Below are 19117 nucleotides of genomic sequence, written 5' to 3'. Positions count from 1 at the left end.
AATATGACTTGGAATACACGTTGATATTGATAGTATTTGATCGCAGAAATTGCTTCATCATGGGCAGCTGTTTGCTTCTAATGAGCTGTCTTACCAATGTGTGAATAAAATGAAGACAAATAGCCTGCAAATGGCCCATCCCCCGCCACGCTCTTCATTCTGCCCCATCCTCTGGTGAGCGTCTCGTATTGGGATTTAAGTCTATGCACCGCTGGACGCCAAGGTGCAGGCGTGTATGCTAATACGTCTCTGAGGCTGAACCCGCCCTCTCTTGCCTTTTTCATCCATTGCAGAAGAACATCTCTGCTTTGCTTTGCTTTCGGTTGCTACGGTAACAAAGGCACAGACTGGAGTGGCTGATTTACAGTGAGCAAAAAAAAAAAAAAAAGCAGACTTGGAGAGAGATTTTGTTTTGGATTGAAGCACGACATAATCAAAGAGCGAGTATAAGGCGTATGCTGAATATATAGAAGTAGCGGCAGGTCGGTTTGGAGCGTCTTGAGCTGGTTCTTGCCGTGAGTTAGTGACTGCCGGGGCCTTTTATATTTATTCGCCTTCTAGCCAGTGAAGGCTTCTCGCCGCTGATGGAGGATTGTGCTCTTCTTCTTCAGTCTCTGCAGCGTTTCCTTCGGTAATGAAGACGCCTTGTGCAAATATGAGCACGGCGAACGGCTACCTAGTCATTTTGCGATAGGATTCCAAGGTAAATATTAAATCTCCCCCACAGATATCCTTTTAGGCGGCTTGTTTACATTCTGTATCCATCTAAAGGCCTGTGGCTCCTTGCTAGATCTGTTATAGGGGGTAAACAAAAACACCGTGGAGAGTTTATGGAGACTGATCCCAGCGTGGCTGAACTGATAAGAGGTGAAAGGATGTGATAATGTGTGTTGTTAGCAGGTGGTTGGTTAATGGTGTGGATGGATGAAGAAGGATAATGTGTTGCTGTCATTATACAAGTCCCACGGTGTCACATGTTTAATGCTACACTCGAAATGACACAAATAGCATAGCACACTTTCCTCTGCCCCTAATTTTCTGATACTCATTCTGTCAGTAGCTGTCTGTTTGTGGAGCTTGACAAGCAGGAGGCCATTTTTTTTTTTTTTTTTGCCTTGGTTTCCCGCCCCATCTCCCGTCTTTCATCCCTCATATCCCTTTCATGTTTCCTTGCAGCAAAGAATACAAACCTCTTTCTACTTCAAACCACAAGCCGAAGATTGATAAGAGGTGTGGTGGTGGCCAGCAGCTCTTTCTTCAGCACGTTGGCCTTGGCCCAGATCTAATGTTTTATCTGATGGATCAATAGCCAAAATCAATGCGCCCTCTAATGAGAGGCCTTCATCAATGTGCGGCTGCAGGTTTTTGTAGTGTTGCATGAAGATTCTGCATTAAAAGTGGCGTGGGTTGCTTTGCAAGTGTTGTGTTGTTATAGATCGGAAGGCCAACTCACAGCTTAACTAGTTAACACGGGAGCTTAATGTCGCTAGCCTACTGTATTCTAAGATGTCAGGACAAAATGTGCTTTTTGTTCTTCATTTTCTTCTCATTTAAAACCTGCACTTAGTTCCATTCAGTCATTTTTACTTGGATGTGCTTCGCAAAATAGCTAAAAAAGTCATGAACATAATTCAATGAAATCTATATTCATGAAATGTTAATAACAAGGCACACAACAGATAATTGCATTTTGGTATCTTGAGCCTGAATACACATTAAAAATGTCTCATAATGTAGATCAAATCAATATAGTTTTTCTTATTCTCATGATTGTAATTTTTTCCTCAAAAAACACTTGTAAATATATCTCACAGTTTATTTCATAGGAATGTTTGGAACTTGGCGCACCAAGAAATTATCCATGAAAATTATTTATATTTTTATTTTTATTTGATGACTCAAGCCTGTGAATAATTTTAGGTGATTTAATTAAATTATTATTAATACGACTTTTTTTTTCTTTAATAAATGTTAAGATTATGTGACCAAACTATCACCTGATTCATAGTTTGATAGCTTGCATCTGAACTGTTGATTTAAAATAAAATAAAATAAAATAATTACTGTTTGAGTCCTTAATACTAAATAATAATAAATCTGAAAACTATCAGTTGAAAATGTCCTTAATTCGCAACTCTGATTTCAGTGTTTCTGCCTTCCTACTCAAGACAATAGCTTGTTGTTTCCTTTCCTTCCGAAGGACTTTCTAAGAAAAAAGGTGCCAGCTTAAGTGAAAGAAATGGAATAAATGGGAAAAATGACCACAATGGCACTGTTCCAATTGAGTCTGTGGTTTGTCGCAAACTCACTGAAAACAAAGTAAACTCAGCCAAATGTAATACGCAGGGCCTGGTACGAGTGTTTACAAGTGAGGAAAAACACATAACCAGATTTCAATTTTGGTCAGTGATAGGAAAATTCAAAGAGTGTGTGAATCAGAAGGCGCACTATTTTGTAATGCAGAACATACTGGCCACTAGGTGGGGTGCCTGGTGCCTATGAGAACAATGTCACTGACCTCTGGTTGGACATGGAGAGTTAGTCCCAACTTTTCCCCCCGATAACTCATTCAACAGAAATGCCATCTCAGCCTTTCATATTTGTTGCCGTCACTTCCACACGGAGCAGAATTCATTACACTTGCAGACAATGAATCGAAGCTTAAGCAGTCTTTTCAAATAAATGGGCTGTTAATGTTGCAATAACAATAAATTAGCAATATCTGGAGGGATGATAATGGGAAGGAACAAAGCTGGTCCATCACGGCAGGATCCCCAATCTCGGCCAAACACGCTCCATTAAGTCCCACTTTAAATGAAATCAAACCTCCTTTCAGCTTATTCAACGTCCCTGAATTGTCAATGACTCGCACCTTCATGAATTAGCGCTGACCCCGACACCACCGCCAATCATTTCCTGTCTGCGGGAGAAGCCCAATTTAGTGTGAGATGAAACAGACCACCCCCCCACCCCACACCACCACCTCCACCCCCTCCGGCCTCCTCCTATATGTGATGAGGAGAAAGCTCACGGGTGTCAAACCTACAATCTCAAGGCTAGAATTTTATTTGAAGTGATCCCCGGTGTGTAGTCTGGAGCCCACATGATCTTCAATCTGGCTGTCACTCAAACCGGCGCTGGTTCTGAAGGCCCGGCAACACAGGACTGCATTAATGGGAGTGATTTATGTGCATCCGTTCACCTGCCATCACCGTAGCAACAAGCGTCTGAGGAGGTTCTGAGGTGGATTTTATTTTTAATTATTATTTCTGTCAAGAGGCAGAGAGAGTACGGCAGATAGGTGGGTGAAGGGACAGAGAGAGGAAAAGTCTTTTTGAGGCTGCTCAGTTGGTGTTCATCACTCTAAAGGGCCATTATTCTTTCAAAATAAAGCTCGACTTTCTCCTGAAACACACCGACACCGCCGTCACCTGCAGCAGCAGGAAACGTGAAACCCACCCACCGACAATTTTTACAATATAAAACCCATAAAAGCTCCTTTTATGTCCAGACATAACTCACTTGTTTTATTCGATAGCCTTCTTTTATAGATGGAAAACTCTTGATGTATGATGTACACTCTTTTGACTTCCTGACAGATTTACGGCTGAAGGAGAGGACTTTGGTTTATGAAGAGCTGATGACAAACATTATGACAGGAACGTGACATGGCACATGCTTGCATGTTCAAATACAGCTGTGTCACATGACTTCTTTATTCACATCAGCTAAGGAGTTTATTTTATCACATGAATTCACCATGCTACCATTCATTAAATCCAGACTAGAGGAGGAATATTTGATGTTATATTTAGACATTGTAAAGGCTTTGTGGGAGCTCCGTGTGCATAACTGGTGATGACGGCAGCGATGGTGTGAGACAAGAGAGGTCAGCTCTGTGGCAATATTGACTTTGCTGCGGCTATTGAAGGTGCTAAAATGAACTTTTTCTTGAAAACGTGGGAGCTACAATACCATACGGAACCACTAGATCGTACTGGCTATAAACCAGATAAAATGAAGGGAAAAATAAGAAATCTGAAAATTGGAGGTGCTCAATACATTAAGTTGCGGTTAGAGTGAAAAGAATTTTATGAAAAAATGAGCCCAAAAACAATACTTGAAACTTCATTTCCAGCTTGACTTTCTTGTTCCTCTGTACTAGCTCCCAGTGAAATCAGTCAACCGGCCTTTTCACATCCCCATAGTTGACGTGAGCAGCTCAAAGCCAGCTTCTTCTTTTTGTGCTAAATTGCCTTTAGATGTCGGCCATATGTGAGAAACAGTAAAAAGGACATCTTTGAAACCAGTATTGTCTCTCTGTGTGGTATATGGCCGCACGGTTCCCTCCATCATTCACAGAGTTTGACAATAGAGTGACATTTTTCACAATAGATCTTTATTACTCCGCTGGATGGACAAAAGATTCCCTCAAGACTTGGGGTGGTGGCAAAGGTCACCCCATCTTAACAGGCACAGACTCACACCTGTTGGTCTGTTTTCATACTAATGGGGCTGTGACACAAATGCAACTCACCTAATACACTTTCCTTTCTCTCCTTCATTAACAGCTCCGCTGCTATGACGACCATGGCCCCTCCTCTCGCCATTCTTCTCCTACTGCTGCCACTGGCTGATGGCTCATTCCCAGAGGAACCCAACCCACTCAGCTACGTCCCTGTGGAGGGTGTGTGTCTGCACGTGTGTGTGTGTGTGTGTGTGTGCACAGCATTGATGAATAGCTCTGTGGTGGATGTGGAAATTGGGGGTTACAGGTCAGAGCTTCACTGTGGAGCTGCACCACATAAATAGGGCGACCGCTCTTTACGGGAAAACCGATGAAGCGTAATTTGGTAGAAAAGTTGAAAAATAAAGTGGGTGATAAAAGCTCATGATGAAAACAAGAGACGGATCGTGTCATATTTTCCCTCCTGGCAGTCAAGGGCAACGAGACGTTTTCACAATCTGTCTGGGATGACGACGGTCCCTCGTGGCCTCATCTTTAAAGAGAAACTTTCTACTCCCACTGAGTATCATATACAGTAGGAGAGGACTTGCTCTCCAGCAGTAATGATCCTGCATTTTTTTTTTGCTCAAAATTGGGCTGTCTGCTTCAGAAAACAGTCTGCAGGGAGAGAAGACGATTGAGTATTCAGAATCCACGACGCCGTTCATCTTTGTCCATTATCTTTGTTTTTCTAAACAAACACATGAGGATGAGTTACGGGCCCATTAAAGCGAAGGTTGGAGAAGCAGTCGCATTAAAGGGAAGGTTAGGGTTACGGTTGCATGACCTGACCGAGTTATAAATAGTTAGAAAACGAATTACGCACCACTTTACTGACTTTACTGACACCCCACTTTATTTTCCCATCAGTGGTGAGGCGCTACCCGGCGTTTGTGGGTCGCGCTCATCGTTCAGCTCAGAGGCAGGAGCTGCACATCCAGACGGTCCTTCAAGTCAACCGAACGCTCTACATTGGAGCCAGGTAACCAACGGCAACCGTCTCCAACTGCGTGCTGCTGATGTGCTCACATTAATATGCTTTCATTTGATGCCACAGCCGCCATCTGCTGTCATTCTGATGAAGCAATTGATTTCAAAGTCAAGTGCGTACTTGTGTTTGTTCGTGTGTCCTGCAATAAAGCAGTGAAAATGGATGCTTCAGCTGTAATTCAGTGCAGACTAAGTGTGGCCCCATTACTAGCTTTGTGTCCTTTTTTCTTTTTACTCTATTACAACACATGCTTTTTTGCTTCCAAATCTACCAATTCTTCCTCACATATTTTGGGGCGGTTCACACCAAGAGTGTAGCCCAGTCGACCTTGGCATGACCTTGACCTTGGGGTGAACCCGGGCCTGGACCTATTCAGGTTGACTTGCTCCCTTTGTAGAAATAGAAACCAGGAATAAATCGTCCTCTCAGCTATGGCTTATAAAGCACGAGTGTCTGATGCTTGTTGGAGGGAGAATAAATCCAAACTTTTCTCAGCATTCTTCTTTGTATTGCCATTTTTCACTGTGCACTTTTCTTTTAGAATCAAACTTGGAATGCAAGTTTTTGACTGAATATTATCGTTCCGTTTTTTCCACCGATTTATAGTTGCCACTCAGGTATGTTTAACTCATGGTGTCCTGAGCCGATATTGATATCCGATATCGGCCCGATATCAGGCAAAAAAAACGATCGTCTGCATCTAAACTCACCAATATAAGCGCTCCGGTAGCTCCGATTTTCTGCTCCAGCAATTCTTGACAATATCCGCAAAATATCAGTGGCAATATTGACAAGCTATAAAATCTCGGTTTAGCCGTAGCCAAGGAGAAGCCTGCTGCATGCAGAGGAGGAAGGACATTGCAGCTGAGTACAAACACTTATAATGCACAATTTCCAGTGGTGGTGAAGGACGGGAAAAGATTAATCTGACTAACCTCATCATTTGAAGCAGCGTCACAAACAAGACCGCTGAAGAAACAACAAACATCTGAGCTGCTGCGTGACTGGAATATTGTCAATGTTTGTATTGTATTAATTTTGGTTATTTTTCCGGGTCTTCAAATTTATTTTTTATTTATATTATTTACATTGAGTTTTGTTTAGATCTATATATAGATATCGGACAATTCTCAAGGTTGCAATATCGATATCATGTCAGAAGTGAAAAAGTTATTCAGGACATTGCTATTTTTCACAAGTCCTGGTAAGACTGAGCAGCCTTCTCATTGAAAGTGACAGTCACAGTTTTGAGTAAAACTTATGCATAAAAAATGTGGCACCACACTCCCAAAACTGCCTTCTAACAAAGACAAAAATGTTTTTCAAATCATTTTCTAAAGTAATAAACATTCAATAAGTTGTGCTGCAAACCAGTGTTTGTTTTTGTTGCTCCAGCTTCTGCATACGTTTAGCTACTTTATACCGTCGCTATACTCACCATTAGACAGCATGTTGTGCTTTCAAGAACCGTTTCAATATTTTGAATCGACTCGACCGATCAGGCCGAATAACTCATGAGCCGTCAGGCCAGCTATTGAGGACCACTGTTTGAGAGCTTTGAGACCCAGTAAAGAGAACCAAAGCCGTTCTCTTACTCACAAACGTTCTTGGTGTAAGCTCATTTCCATCTCTCTTCCAACCATATGCGTTTGCCTTTCACAGAGACGACTTGTACAGGGTGGAACTGGACAACATGGCTGGTGATGAGATGTTCTACAGCAAGGTGAGGGGGCTATTGTTACACTAATACACATCTGACAATAACGTTCTTTGTGTGTGGTTACACTGCACCTCGCGGACTCTGATAGTGGTTATCTCCCCTCAATAGAAGCGGACATGGGAGTCTAATAAGAACGATATCCGAGTGTGTCGTATGAAGGGCAAGCACGAGGTATTGTGTTCAATAATCCACTCCTACATGCGCCAACATCTACACAATCACACGCTTGGACAGACAGCAGCTGGTTCAAAAAAATCTTTATTCCCCCTGGGTGCTCTTGCATGCGGTATTTACACAAATTTGATCTAGTGATACAAAATCAGCACATCTCTAATTCATGCAGTGCAGTAAGCTTGAAAGACGGTTTCCTGTTTGCCGGAATTGTGCCAATCTCATTCACCGCCACTGGCAAAGATCAGAACACACCCTGCATGTATTAAACAAAACAGGAGGGATGCTCTCCAGTAGTCAAACACACAATTTTAATGGGATATTTATGTTGAAAATATTGGCTTTATTGTGTGAAAGCATCATTGCCGGTGGCAACGTGAAGAAAAAAAAAAAAAGATGAGGGGAAACATGGAAGAGCAAACCGAGCAGTGAGAGTGACACAGCCTGAGGGAGGAGGCGGTAATTGAAATGGTGTGAAAAATGAAGGCAAAAAGGTAGAAACAGGCTGTGTAGGTGGAAGAAAGCCACAGAAGATACACACCAAGAGTGACAGAGTGAGATAAGGGAGAGATGTGTCGCCTCAGAGATGAAACAAAGTTGCCAGAGAGTGGAAGGTAATTAAAGCGGTGGAAGAGGTCGACCATTCTTGAGAGTGAACTGTAAATCTAGGTCATTATCCCGCTGGCGAGGATCACCTCAGTGATATGGGGGGTTCTATCTAAATATTTATTAGTAAAGAAAGGTGTATTAGCCAAAAGTGAAGGCTTTAACAGAGTTGGCAGGTGTCTCTGTGTGCTCTGACCTACATTAGCAAGCCAAGCTTGATACCCAAAAGAGCATGAAAACAGCCGTGTATTTTTGCTTTCACACTGTGTTTGAATTATTAACATTTTAGTTACTTCAATATTAAATACAAATATCATGCAACTGCTGAGAATCATCAACCGCACCGATAACTTTGTTAAAAGGCGACAAGTTTCTTGCCTCCACCGATATTCTCTGTCTCTTCAGGGAGAGTGCCGCAATTTCATCAAGGTTCTTCTCAGCCAGCACGGCGGACTGTTTGTGTGTGGAACCAACGCCTTCAACCCACTGTGTGCCAACTACACTGTGAGTCTCCGTCTGTCCACCTATCAGCTTCGTACGGTGTGCAGTGTCTCCAACAGCTTCTTCAATCCTTTCATTCCTGTTGCAGCGAGACACTTTGGAGATGGTGGGAGAGACGGTCAGTGGGATGGCTCGCTGCCCGTACGACCCCCGGCACGCCAATGTGGCTTTATTTGCAGGTGAAAAATCCAGCCGATGAGACGTTTAAACATCTCTGCCCTTTTGTTTACCTCTGCCAATGATTTATAGACAGATCTCTTGCTGCAGCCGTTGTTTTGTTTTAATCTTCCCCGACCTTGTGCTATCTCTCCTTCTGTATCTTCTCTTTCTTAATCTCTTCTTCCCCTCTCCGTGGGTGTCTCTCAGATGGAAGTCTTTTTACCGGCACTGTGACAGATTTCCTGGCCATTGACGCGGTGATCTATCGCAGCCTTGGCGACAGCCCCGCCCTGCGGACCATCAAGCACGACTCAAAGTGGTTCAGAGGTAACAACAGATGCTCTTGGTCTTGCTTGCAGGGGTGCAACTAAGATGAACTATGACCTCTATGTGCAGAGACATAATCGCTTGTGGTTCATCCAGTCAAAGAATCAGAATCAGAATCAAATTTACTGCCATGTTCAGTGGGGATCCCACCAACTAGGAAAATGCTTTGGAATAAAATAAAATAAAATAAAATAGAAGAGGCTGATCACGAATTTAACAGTCAAGCTGTTCATGTGACGGGAGGTTCTGGTCTGGATGGACCGTAGCCTCCTGCCAGAGGGAAGAGGAACAACCAGTGCATGTCCAGTATGAGAAGGGTCGGCGCTGATCTCACCTGCACGTCTCTGGGTCCTGGAGACAGGTCATGAAGAGGTGGCAGGCTGCAACCAATCACCTTCTCAGCAGAACTCACAAAAAAAAAAAAAAGAAAAGGTAGGAACACTCATGGATGAATAGATTTACCAAATTCATCCCTAAAAAGATCCCAAGATTAGACAAAACAAACACAAAATAGAGCTTTTTATGAGAAGAAAACCCTAAATAACTGTCAATATATGCTTCACAAAATGTGAATGAGTGAACTCATAACCCAGAAGAGCACCTGAGTGTTTAGCTTCAGCTGATCCTGTTGCATTATTGCTTAAGACATCACAATAAACATCAGATGAATGACTTTCGATTTAGTTATAAAGAAGGTAATAGAACAAAAACAGAGATAATATTGCGGCTTATTCGGTGGAAACTACCTACAGTTCCTGCAGGCTACAGTTAACCATTAGCATTAGCATTAGCATTAGCGTTGTCTGTTGTGCTGTAAGAGAGAAGTTTTCGATAGCAAGCAGAAACAGCGATTCAAGGTAGCTAAGGAAGTAATTGTAATTCATATGACGGTGCATTATGAAGCACTAACAATAATGGAATGCGGCCATCACAAGGCTGCCATGCCTCATTTCATACCAAGAGCCTCAGAGGGTTGGTTTGAAAGGGTTTTAATGTCCCAATCGTGGTGGTAAGTATTGAAAATTATTTTTAAAAAATAGCTGAATCAGGAGGAAATCAAAAGGGTTTATGGGGACAAAAGAACATGATGCTAGCTGTGGATTTGCATTCTTCACAGACAGATTAATAAAACCAACCTTCTTCTAAAATGCAATCACAGCAATGATGCGACCGTATTATTACAGCTAACGTTAGCATCGGCCGCAGGCGTGATGTTGAAGCATCGTCGACCTCATACTGTCTTTCCCGTGTTTATTTTAGAGCCCTACTTTGTGAGCGCCATGGAGTGGGGGCCACACATCTATTTCTTCTTCAGAGAGATGGCCATGGAATTTCATCATCTGGAGAAGGTTGTTCTTTTAGCTCTCTCTCTTCTGGGCATTGTATCTGTGTAACTGAGCGCTGATCCTGCTGCTCTAGGTGATGGTGTCCCGTGTGGCTCGGGTGTGTAAATCAGACTTGGGTGGCTCCCAGCGCGTTCTTGAGAAACAGTGGACCACATTTCTGAAGGCGCGACTCAACTGCTCGGTCCCCGGAGACTCACATTTCTATTTCAACCTTCTCCACGCCACCAGCAACATCATACGCATGCAGGGGCGGGACGTCATCCTGGGGCTCTTCTCTACACCCCCAAATAGGTACTGCGATCTGCACGGTCCTTTATACAGTAGTACAGAGACTAGTTTGTCTTTGAGGAACCTTATATCTTCGCAGCATCCCGGGCTCCGCAGTGTGTGTGTTTGACATGCAGCAGCTCGCCCGCGTGTTCGAGGGAAGGTTCAAAGAGCAGAAGTCCCCGGAGTCTATTTGGACTCCAGTTCCAGACGAAGCCGTTCCAAAACCACGGTACTGTTACATACACAACACTGACACGCTCACCAGCTACTGCAATGCTGCTGTCCTAGTGTCTGCCCCAGATATCTAACTCTGTTGCTCAAAGTTCCAGCTGTCAATCACAGCGCTGCTTCCCTACTATTCAGCACATATTTATTTAGCCCCCAGCAGCCGCAACGTCCTTCCCCGCAACTTTTATTATCCGCTCTGTTTTGCCGAGATCGTCGATTCAGCAACCTATTTTATGAGGGTTTCTCTCTTCCTGTCTCCAGACCGGGAGGATGTGCAGTTCAGGGATCCAGATTCAGCTCTTCAAACACGCTGCCAGATGAGGTGTTGAACTTTGTGAAGACGCACCCGCTCATGGATGAGACGGTGCCGCTGCTCGGACAGCGGCCTTGGGTGGTCAAGACGATGGGCCGGCAAGTTGCATATCTGTCCTTCTATTCACAACACGCTTTGATTTGAAGTGAGAAGTGAATGAAAACGGTTATTTTTCAGATATTTACTGCTTTTATCTTTGCCGAATTACATCATATAGTCAACAATCTCAGCCAGTTATAAGCAAACCAGCCATTTATGCAGCAACATCCAAGTTCTGCTTATATTGACGTCCTAAACTGCTTGGTCAAAATAACTGCTGCTTTGAATGCATCATCAGAATGGCACCCAGCGTATGGAGTGAAGATAAAACTGCAATTAGACAGATTCTGGTGAACAGTGGAATTGTGGTCAGCATTTTTTGTGTATTTTTTTAATTTCAAAAAGTGCTGTTTTAAAGGCGGGGGATTACATGAAACCAAAATGGGGACATAAATCACTGACTCTGATAGAAGGTAAACCTCTGTTGAACTGGATTCATTTGGCTGTAATGGCTATAAATTTCCTTTTTATTTGACAATGTCACCAGCAAAATAAAGATGATTATTTAAACAGAGACATTACCAGTGATTTACTAGTCCAATAAATGCATTTACTGTCTGCTAGAACGTGTTGCTGTAAGTAGTCATTTTTGTGCATCTGTCAGGTTATAAGCAATAAATATTGGGATTTATTCGCGCCTTTATATTTTGCGACACCAGAGCTTCGTGGTCTGGTTTGTTGTTTAAGTCATGATCATGGTTATTCAGTATTTCCACTCTAACATTCCTTTGTCTCCAGCTACCAGTTGACGGCCATGGTGGTGGACACCGAGGCTGGGCCCCACAAGAACCGCACGGTTCTCTTCCTGGGCTCGACCAGAGGAACCATTCTGAAGTTCCTGATGATCCCCGGTGGAGATTCCGTCTCCCAAAGCAGTGTGTTCCTGGAAGAGGTGGAGGGATTCAACCCAGAGAAGTGAGTGCTGCTCAGCTCGACCTCAAACTGGTACATGCTGGCGTGACTTATCCGACCCACTCCTCAGATGCGGCGAGGATTCACCTCAGGCCCGTCAGCTCTTGTCCCTGTCTTTGGACCGAATCAGCCACACTCTGCTGCTGGCCTTCCCTTCCTGTCTGGTTCGTGTGCCCACATCACGCTGCCACCTACACTCCCGCTGCATGAAGTAAGTGGTGCCAGATGACACATTTTCTCTCGTGACGTTCATGTCCAATTGTGTGGTGAGATGTGCCTCCACCACCCGGCTGAACATGAATAATTTAAGAAGCCGCTAAAGATCGAAGACGTATTTAAATGAAGGCATGTTTTGGCATCGAGATCCTAGCTCTTTTTGGCAGAGCTAACCCAGCCCACTCGCTGCTGTGGAGGGAGCTCTACTCACCCCAGGAAAATAGAAACTATGTCCGGAACTCATTTATGTTAAATTAAGTCCAAATAATGAGAGCTCTGTGACCTGAGTGTGAGACTCTGAGGTGATATTTTCCAAGTTTTGGCTGTGATGAACAGAATGTGGCTCACACGTCAAGCTCTGTCTGACTCGAGGGATGTTTTCAAGCAGTAGCAGTTCCTTCCAAAGTATTAGGACCATAGATCAAATGAACTTTTGTGTGTGTGTGTGTAGGAGTTGCCTGGCCTCCCGGGATCCGTACTGTGGCTGGACCAGAGGCAGCACCTGCTCCTTCTTACGGCCTGGGACAAGGTGAGCATCGGTGGTGGACGTTACACTGCCACAATCGTAACGCACATCGACGCGCAGATGGTGAAGACTCATGCCAGATTGGGAGGAATTCACCCACACAAAAACAGCAAAGGAATATTAACATTCATTTGTGTGACTTCCCGCTTTATGATGAACAGAGAAATGATTCCATCAATATTGCTATCATGTAAAACAAACTATCAAGGACCAGTACTGTGTAAACCGATACACCTCCTGAGATTTTCTGTCGACTGTAGCTGACCCTCACCTTTGACCTACAAACCAAGCAGTCATGCAAAAGGCCTGATCAATAACGGCGTCGATGGTGTATCCCCTTTCACCCGGTGACACGCCGCCATGCACAGCAGCTATAGAGTCGATGAGAATGATCAGATTTCCTTGTCTGTGTAAAAGATATTTATAAACTGCCACTGTGTTGCTCTCAGGAGTATCATGTTTGAAAGCTCTTGCAAATATTGAACATTAAGCACAGAGTGCTACTCAAAGCTCACAGTGTCATATTGAAGATAATGTGTTATTGTTAATGCCTCTTTGTCCCACTGCAGGCTCCCATTCCAGCAGGACGTAGAATATGGGAACAACACTTCACATCTTGGAGACTGTGATGGTACGTTTAACTGACGTGGCGCTCCAGGCTTTAAACCGCTTACTACGAAGGACGCCTTGTGGCCCGATCGGGTATTACATGTGGGTGCAGGCGGTTACGACGTCAAGTATTAACAAAGTGAAATGCATTTTTTCAATTCTTTTTTAGATCAGTTCAAGGCTATTTTGATCAAATGCAGGGGCTGTACATTTGAGATAATCATTTTGAAATTAGATTCTATTTTAAAAGGACTGAACTGAATAAATCCACAATCCACAACAGAAGTAGTCTTTCTACTAAACTAGTTCCTGGTCGGTTACTCACCAAACACTGTGTGTATATTACATCTCAGTGAGTGTTGAATGAACATTAGGTTTCTGCTTACAGACTAGTGGGGAAGCCATCACTCGGCATGTAAATAAACATTTGAAGCATCCCCCTTCATCCTCATGATAACATCACTAAATAACTTGACACTGATCCAAAAACAGTTTCAGCTCTCAGTTCACATTGTTTTAGGGACTTCAGAGAACAAAACAACACAATTTAGGGGCTGTTTTTCTGCATTTAGCATCATCCTAAATGCATGACATCATAAAAAAAATGTCACCCATCTTCATCCTAACATATGCTAACAAATAAGTCATATAGTGAGGCGATAGAAAGCTTATTTTGAAAGCAGGATGCACTTGTTTGTAGATGTAGCAACCATTGCTTGCTGTCTTTACAAGTCATTGTTTACACTTTGTAGACTGAGGAAACAAAATTAGTTTTAGCACGCTGTGTAAACTATTCTTAAATCGTCCCACAAGTATTTTCCTTTTGTTTTGATGCCAATGCTAACAGTTTAGCATTCAACGTGTACATGTCTGGCCAAGTCACATGTAAGTCTTTCTGACTCGTATCTTTGAGTTTACAAAGAAAAACGGCCCACAATGAAATGCAGACGGTTTGTGGTCTCATGTTTCAAATGTAAACTGAGTGCAGAAAACAAGGGCCGTCTGTGTTTTGGGGAATGGGAATGATTAGAACTTGGTGGAAACACTGAGGTAATGGTTTGCTGCAAACACAGACACTCTCTGACCAGCTGCAGAGCGGAAAGTGTAAGAAGAGCAGCGCAGAAAGGGGGCGTCAGCTGCTGCGGTCTGTGCTGCGATGATGACAAGTGCAGGCCTTTTCTGGATCATGGAGCCTGTGGAGCCTCCAGGCCTGACTGGAGAGAAGCTTGATTCAGCTCATTTGATCATCCACTAGGAAGATTGTGTGGACGCAAGAACAGTGTGGGGCGTTTGTGTGTCGACACCAGGCAGCAGTGTGTTAGCTGCTAAAGAGATTCTATGTCTTTGTCTGCAGGAATCCTGCAGCAGAGTTTGCTCATAGAGCCGGAGAGTCTGGTCTCTCTGAATCTCCTGGTGGCATCGGCCGTCTCTGCCTTCACCATCGGAGCGGCTCTTTCCGGTCTCGCCGTCTGCTGGATCATGGCCAACAAACCCAACAACCGTCGCCATGGCAGCACTCAGCAGTCCTCCATCCAGCGGCGAGACCGAGGCCTGCTGAGCAACGGCAGCGGGATCGGAGGCTCTGTGCTCAGCGTGACCCGCCAGGGTGGCGGTGAGCGCTCGTGCACTCAGAGCGGGGAGACCCTCTTTGTTATGCCCAATGGCTGGGTGAAGTCTGGAGAGCTTGACCCTGGTTTCCTGCCAACACCAGAGCACACGCCTCAGCAGAAGCGCAGAGGCCTTCGGCTGTCTGACTCCAACTCCGGAGGGTGGGACACCAGCCAGACCTACTTAGGCGGAGGCTCTGTGGGTCTGGGTTCACCGTGCCGCATGCCCCCTTCGGTTTATCTGACCACCAGACTGTTCCAGCAGGGCGGAGGTGGAAGGCACGGCGGCGAGGGGCGGGGCAGCGACACGCCACGCCAGCACTATGTCTGCCTGAGCAAGCAAGAAAAGGGGATGAAGGGAACCCCCAAAGCCCCCCTGAGGAAGTCGGCAGGCGAGTACGTCTACCCCATGACCCCGCAGGACTCACCGGAGCGGAGGCGGGTTGTGTCAGCTCCCAGCGCTCCAGCGGAGTACAGCGAGCCGCTGCCTCTGCGATGGCCGGCCCAGGAAGGCTACCTCCTCAGCAGCCACGGAATGGTCCCCGTCCCACTTCCGCCTCCATCGATGCCGCCACCTAGTGGCCCGGCTTACATGTCGCAGCAACACACCCCGGCGCTCAGCAGAGCCCTAATAAGGGGGGCTCTGGAGAGAGGGGAGCTGGGAGAGCTGGTGGATCTGAGCCAGCTCATGAGCAAGAAGAACTGCAGCGACAGGACTCAGACCGGCCAGTGACTGAAGACCTTTCACTCCCCGGACTCTTTTACTCGTTCAATGCTCTCCCCCCTTGCATCGACATTTCGACTTCATTCAATCCTCCTGACTCTCCCAGGTGACTCCCACCCTCCCGGTCTGTGACTGGCTGCTGCCCCTGTCACTCATATCCTGGCTCTCACTAATTGGTCCATTTGAGTGAAGGTTGTTGCTGTGTCTGCATTGCAGGGATGTTTTCTGCTTCCACGGATGGAGGGAAAGGGAGATGAGAAGAGAGGGTGAAAGAGAAAGACCCCTCATAAGTGGATGATCTGATGCTGTGGGAACATGAGACACCTCAAAGACACTATAAACAACTGAAAGAAAGGGAAAATGGGAGGGTGTCTCATGTTGTTTTCCCTGCAGAATACCATTCCTCTCCGATTCTCCTGCCTTACGTCCGCTGCAAACTCACACATGTCCCCACACAGACGTCTGTAAAGTATATAGGACTCATGACCGGAGTGCCAACCGCCTCCAACTTGTCTCGCAGGAATACAGGACCATCACTCACGCGGAGTGGGGGACTTAAATGTCAGCACTATTCCTGCCAGCTATACGCTCTCTCTAATGACGTTGCGGGCATCTGGGTAGTCCATCTCTCCGTTCATTTGCATTCACGGCTCCTCCACTTCCAGTCCATGAACTCTTTAATGACCAATAATTCCCCGAGGAAGGACGGCACACGACCGACGGAAGAATAGCCAAGCAGCAAGGCCAGGAAGGAGGGATGAAAAAGAATGTGTAACGCCAACGTCCTTCACCGTCACCTGAGGGCTTCTGCACACACGCACATATTAAGGCGTCGCTGTAAAGTCGAGTTTTATTGGCCCCCTTTACATCACAGTGGGTCAAGGTCCCACAGATGTGATACAGAAGCAAGTGACAGCTTCAGCGGCCATGATTAAAACACACGACCCATCCCAGAGCCCAACTGGGGTAATGGAGATTTTCACAGCTGGCAAATTGGGCCGTATATATCCAGACGCATTAAAGTGTCCAGTGCTATAGAGCTGTTACCACAGATGAGCCATGAAGACACACGCAGAGGGGCAACAAGAAAAACTTTTTTTTTCCAGACGCAGGTTGTGTTGACCTTCAGCAGCAATACATGTTTTATCTGTATATAGTCGATTCACGTCATCGCAGCGGCGACGAATGTACGTTTCGTATCGTCCATGTGCCGCTATCTCTCAATGATCTACTGATGCCTGAACACTGAAGCAAAAAAAAATAAGAGCGAAACTTGTCAAAGTGCCATAAGCTGATCCAGCCCGCAGTCTGATGTACTGCTGCTGTGAAGAACTCTCATGACTTGCAGTATATTTGTATGCCTTCGGCCTCACACACTGAATGTTTTACCCCTGATTTGCGATGGAAAACTCCTTTTCTTCATCTCGGCAGTGGGTTTATAAACCACTTTGGTACGAGACATGCGAGGAATAACACACTTTTTCATCCTCTCATACTCATTTCCCGATCAGTTGAATATTTTTTAGGCGGTTCAAAGACAGTTCAACTGGATGGAACACTGTGTCTTTAAGTGTATCATGTCCGAAGATTGTCTCCAGCTGCCACACTGACGTTATCGCCATCTTATGTGACTGAATGTACCCCTTTGTTTTCATGACTCGGGAAAAGCACAAGGACTTTTCTTCAGCTGTATCATTTGTACAAAGTGTAAATAGTCATGCTACGTTGTGTCGGTTTGCTTTCCGAGGCGGGATCATTCCAATGGCAGGACTCTATTTGAAGTGCGCGGGTTTCTATTCTGTTCGTTTCTATCGTGACAATGCTGTGAATAAGACGTATGTACAGTAATATTGTGATCGCAGGCTGAATGCTGAGGTCGGCGGTTTCCTGTCATTAGAGTAGAGTCGCAGGCAGCGTTTGACTGACGCCTGCTGAGTCTTTGCCGCCGCTGAGACACCGCTGTCATTATAGTCATCAATCTTGGGAGAACTGCTATTAAATGGCATTATATAATTGACTGCTAATGTTGTTTTGCCAGCTACTGAATGCACTCTTTTGAAATAAATGTGTATAATAACGGGTCTGCGTAGACATTAACACACACAGACACGTTTGCAGCTTGAAGGGGCCGACTGTGAGAGCGTAATTATAGTTTATTCCTCCTTCTTATGAAATGCATTTGTCACTGGAGTGGCAGCTCAACGACTGTGAAACCGAGACTTGTAGATTCTCTCATCCGCCACAAGGGGGGACCAGACACTGATGCCTACGAGGAGCGCAGACAAACCCTTGGGAGCGTTTCTGAGCGCCAGACAGTGATGTGTTTATGGAGCAGCCCAGTGTAAATATGGAGGAAAGACGGTGGTGGAGTTATATAAGCTATATCAGCACAGAGAAAGATATTTAAGTCCAGTCATTTCCATTGGTCAAACACGGTATCTGACTTTAAACTCATGACTTCTGACACGTTTCTGAACCAGTGTGGACCTGTATCGGTTCAACTGTCACAATACCTGCGAAAGGCATTGTAGGGAAAACCACAGAAATGTGCCCAGTATTTGTAGGTGACTTACTGATGATTTGACTACACCTCTTTACCAGAACTGACGTCAGGCCTGCAGCCTACGTCACAGAATAATACACTGTAGCACTGTCAGTCAGAGAAAGCATTTCTAAAATTAACTCGGAATATGAAGGCTTTTAAATCTAAATCTTCACAGCCTTCAGCTACAAAAAAAAAGACATTTTTGGTAAGACGTGTTTCAGTTTTGTAACATCTGAAACAAGTTCCATGAGAAATTTTCATGAATAATTCTGGTGCTTTTGGTGATAAGGTTGAGCCATAGGGCATTTTCACCTCTCAGAAGTGGCCCTCTTCTCTTTCAGGGAATAATTTGGGAGGCTTACACTGTTAATGGAGACAAAACCTTCATACAACAGACGCACAGAATATGATGGTCAAAGAATGTCTGAGATGGAGACACCTTCATTCTAATGTAACTTTAAATAGAGGGTTAAAATAAGGAAAAAAATAAATCTAAAATTCGAAATAACAGGCAACGTTGTGCTAAACTATTGAATAATCACGTCATGATATTAATACAATGTTATATTATAATGTAAACAGAAAATGTAAATACTATTTCAATACAGTATTTGAAGACAACGGTTATACTGTTAAACGTAAAAGGTGACATGAAGAGGATAGGTGTGTACACAAGCTGGTTAGGCACCTAACTTGTTGTGACCACACCAGATGTGAAATGCAGAGAAGAAGATGCCAAC

At 44.7% G+C, this 19117-nt stretch overlaps 1 protein-coding gene across 3 annotated transcripts in view; it reads left to right on the top strand.

The window, feature by feature from the left end:
* The window catches only part of LOC128769515 (semaphorin-6B-like), a 30389-nt gene extending 12483 nt beyond the window's left edge, over nt 1–17906 (top strand). Inside the window, exons 2-18 of one of the 3 annotated variants that reach the window (XM_053883298.1) lie at nt 4572–4687; nt 5378–5489; nt 5565–5610; nt 7161–7221; nt 7327–7389; nt 8401–8499; nt 8585–8675; nt 8863–8982; nt 10243–10331; nt 10402–10619; nt 10696–10827; nt 11088–11237; nt 11977–12153; nt 12221–12361; nt 12818–12895; nt 13462–13523; nt 14856–17906. In XM_053883298.1, the coding sequence (XP_053739273.1) occupies nt 7192–7221; nt 7327–7389; nt 8401–8499; nt 8585–8675; nt 8863–8982; nt 10243–10331; nt 10402–10619; nt 10696–10827; nt 11088–11237; nt 11977–12153; nt 12221–12361; nt 12818–12895; nt 13462–13523; nt 14856–15841 (2436 nt within the window). In that variant the 5' untranslated portion in view covers nt 4572–4687; nt 5378–5489; nt 5565–5610; nt 7161–7191 and the 3' untranslated portion in view covers nt 15842–17906. Of the gene's footprint in view, nt 1–571; nt 704–4571; nt 4688–5377; nt 5490–5564; nt 5611–7160; nt 7222–7326; nt 7390–8400; nt 8500–8584; nt 8676–8862; nt 8983–10242; nt 10332–10401; nt 10620–10695; nt 10828–11087; nt 11238–11976; nt 12154–12220; nt 12362–12817; nt 12896–13461; nt 13524–14855 lie in introns of those variants that run through there. The other 2 variants (XM_053883297.1, XM_053883296.1) reach the window with 2 other exon arrangements.
* Nucleotides 17907–19117: the final 1211 nt, after the last annotated feature.

The sequence above is a fragment of the Synchiropus splendidus genome, chromosome 13, assembly GCF_027744825.2.
Source record: "Synchiropus splendidus isolate RoL2022-P1 chromosome 13, RoL_Sspl_1.0, whole genome shotgun sequence".
NCBI classification, from domain to species: domain Eukaryota; kingdom Metazoa; phylum Chordata; class Actinopteri; order Syngnathiformes; family Callionymidae; genus Synchiropus; species Synchiropus splendidus.
This window is presented reverse-complemented; position numbering and strand designations above follow the sequence as displayed.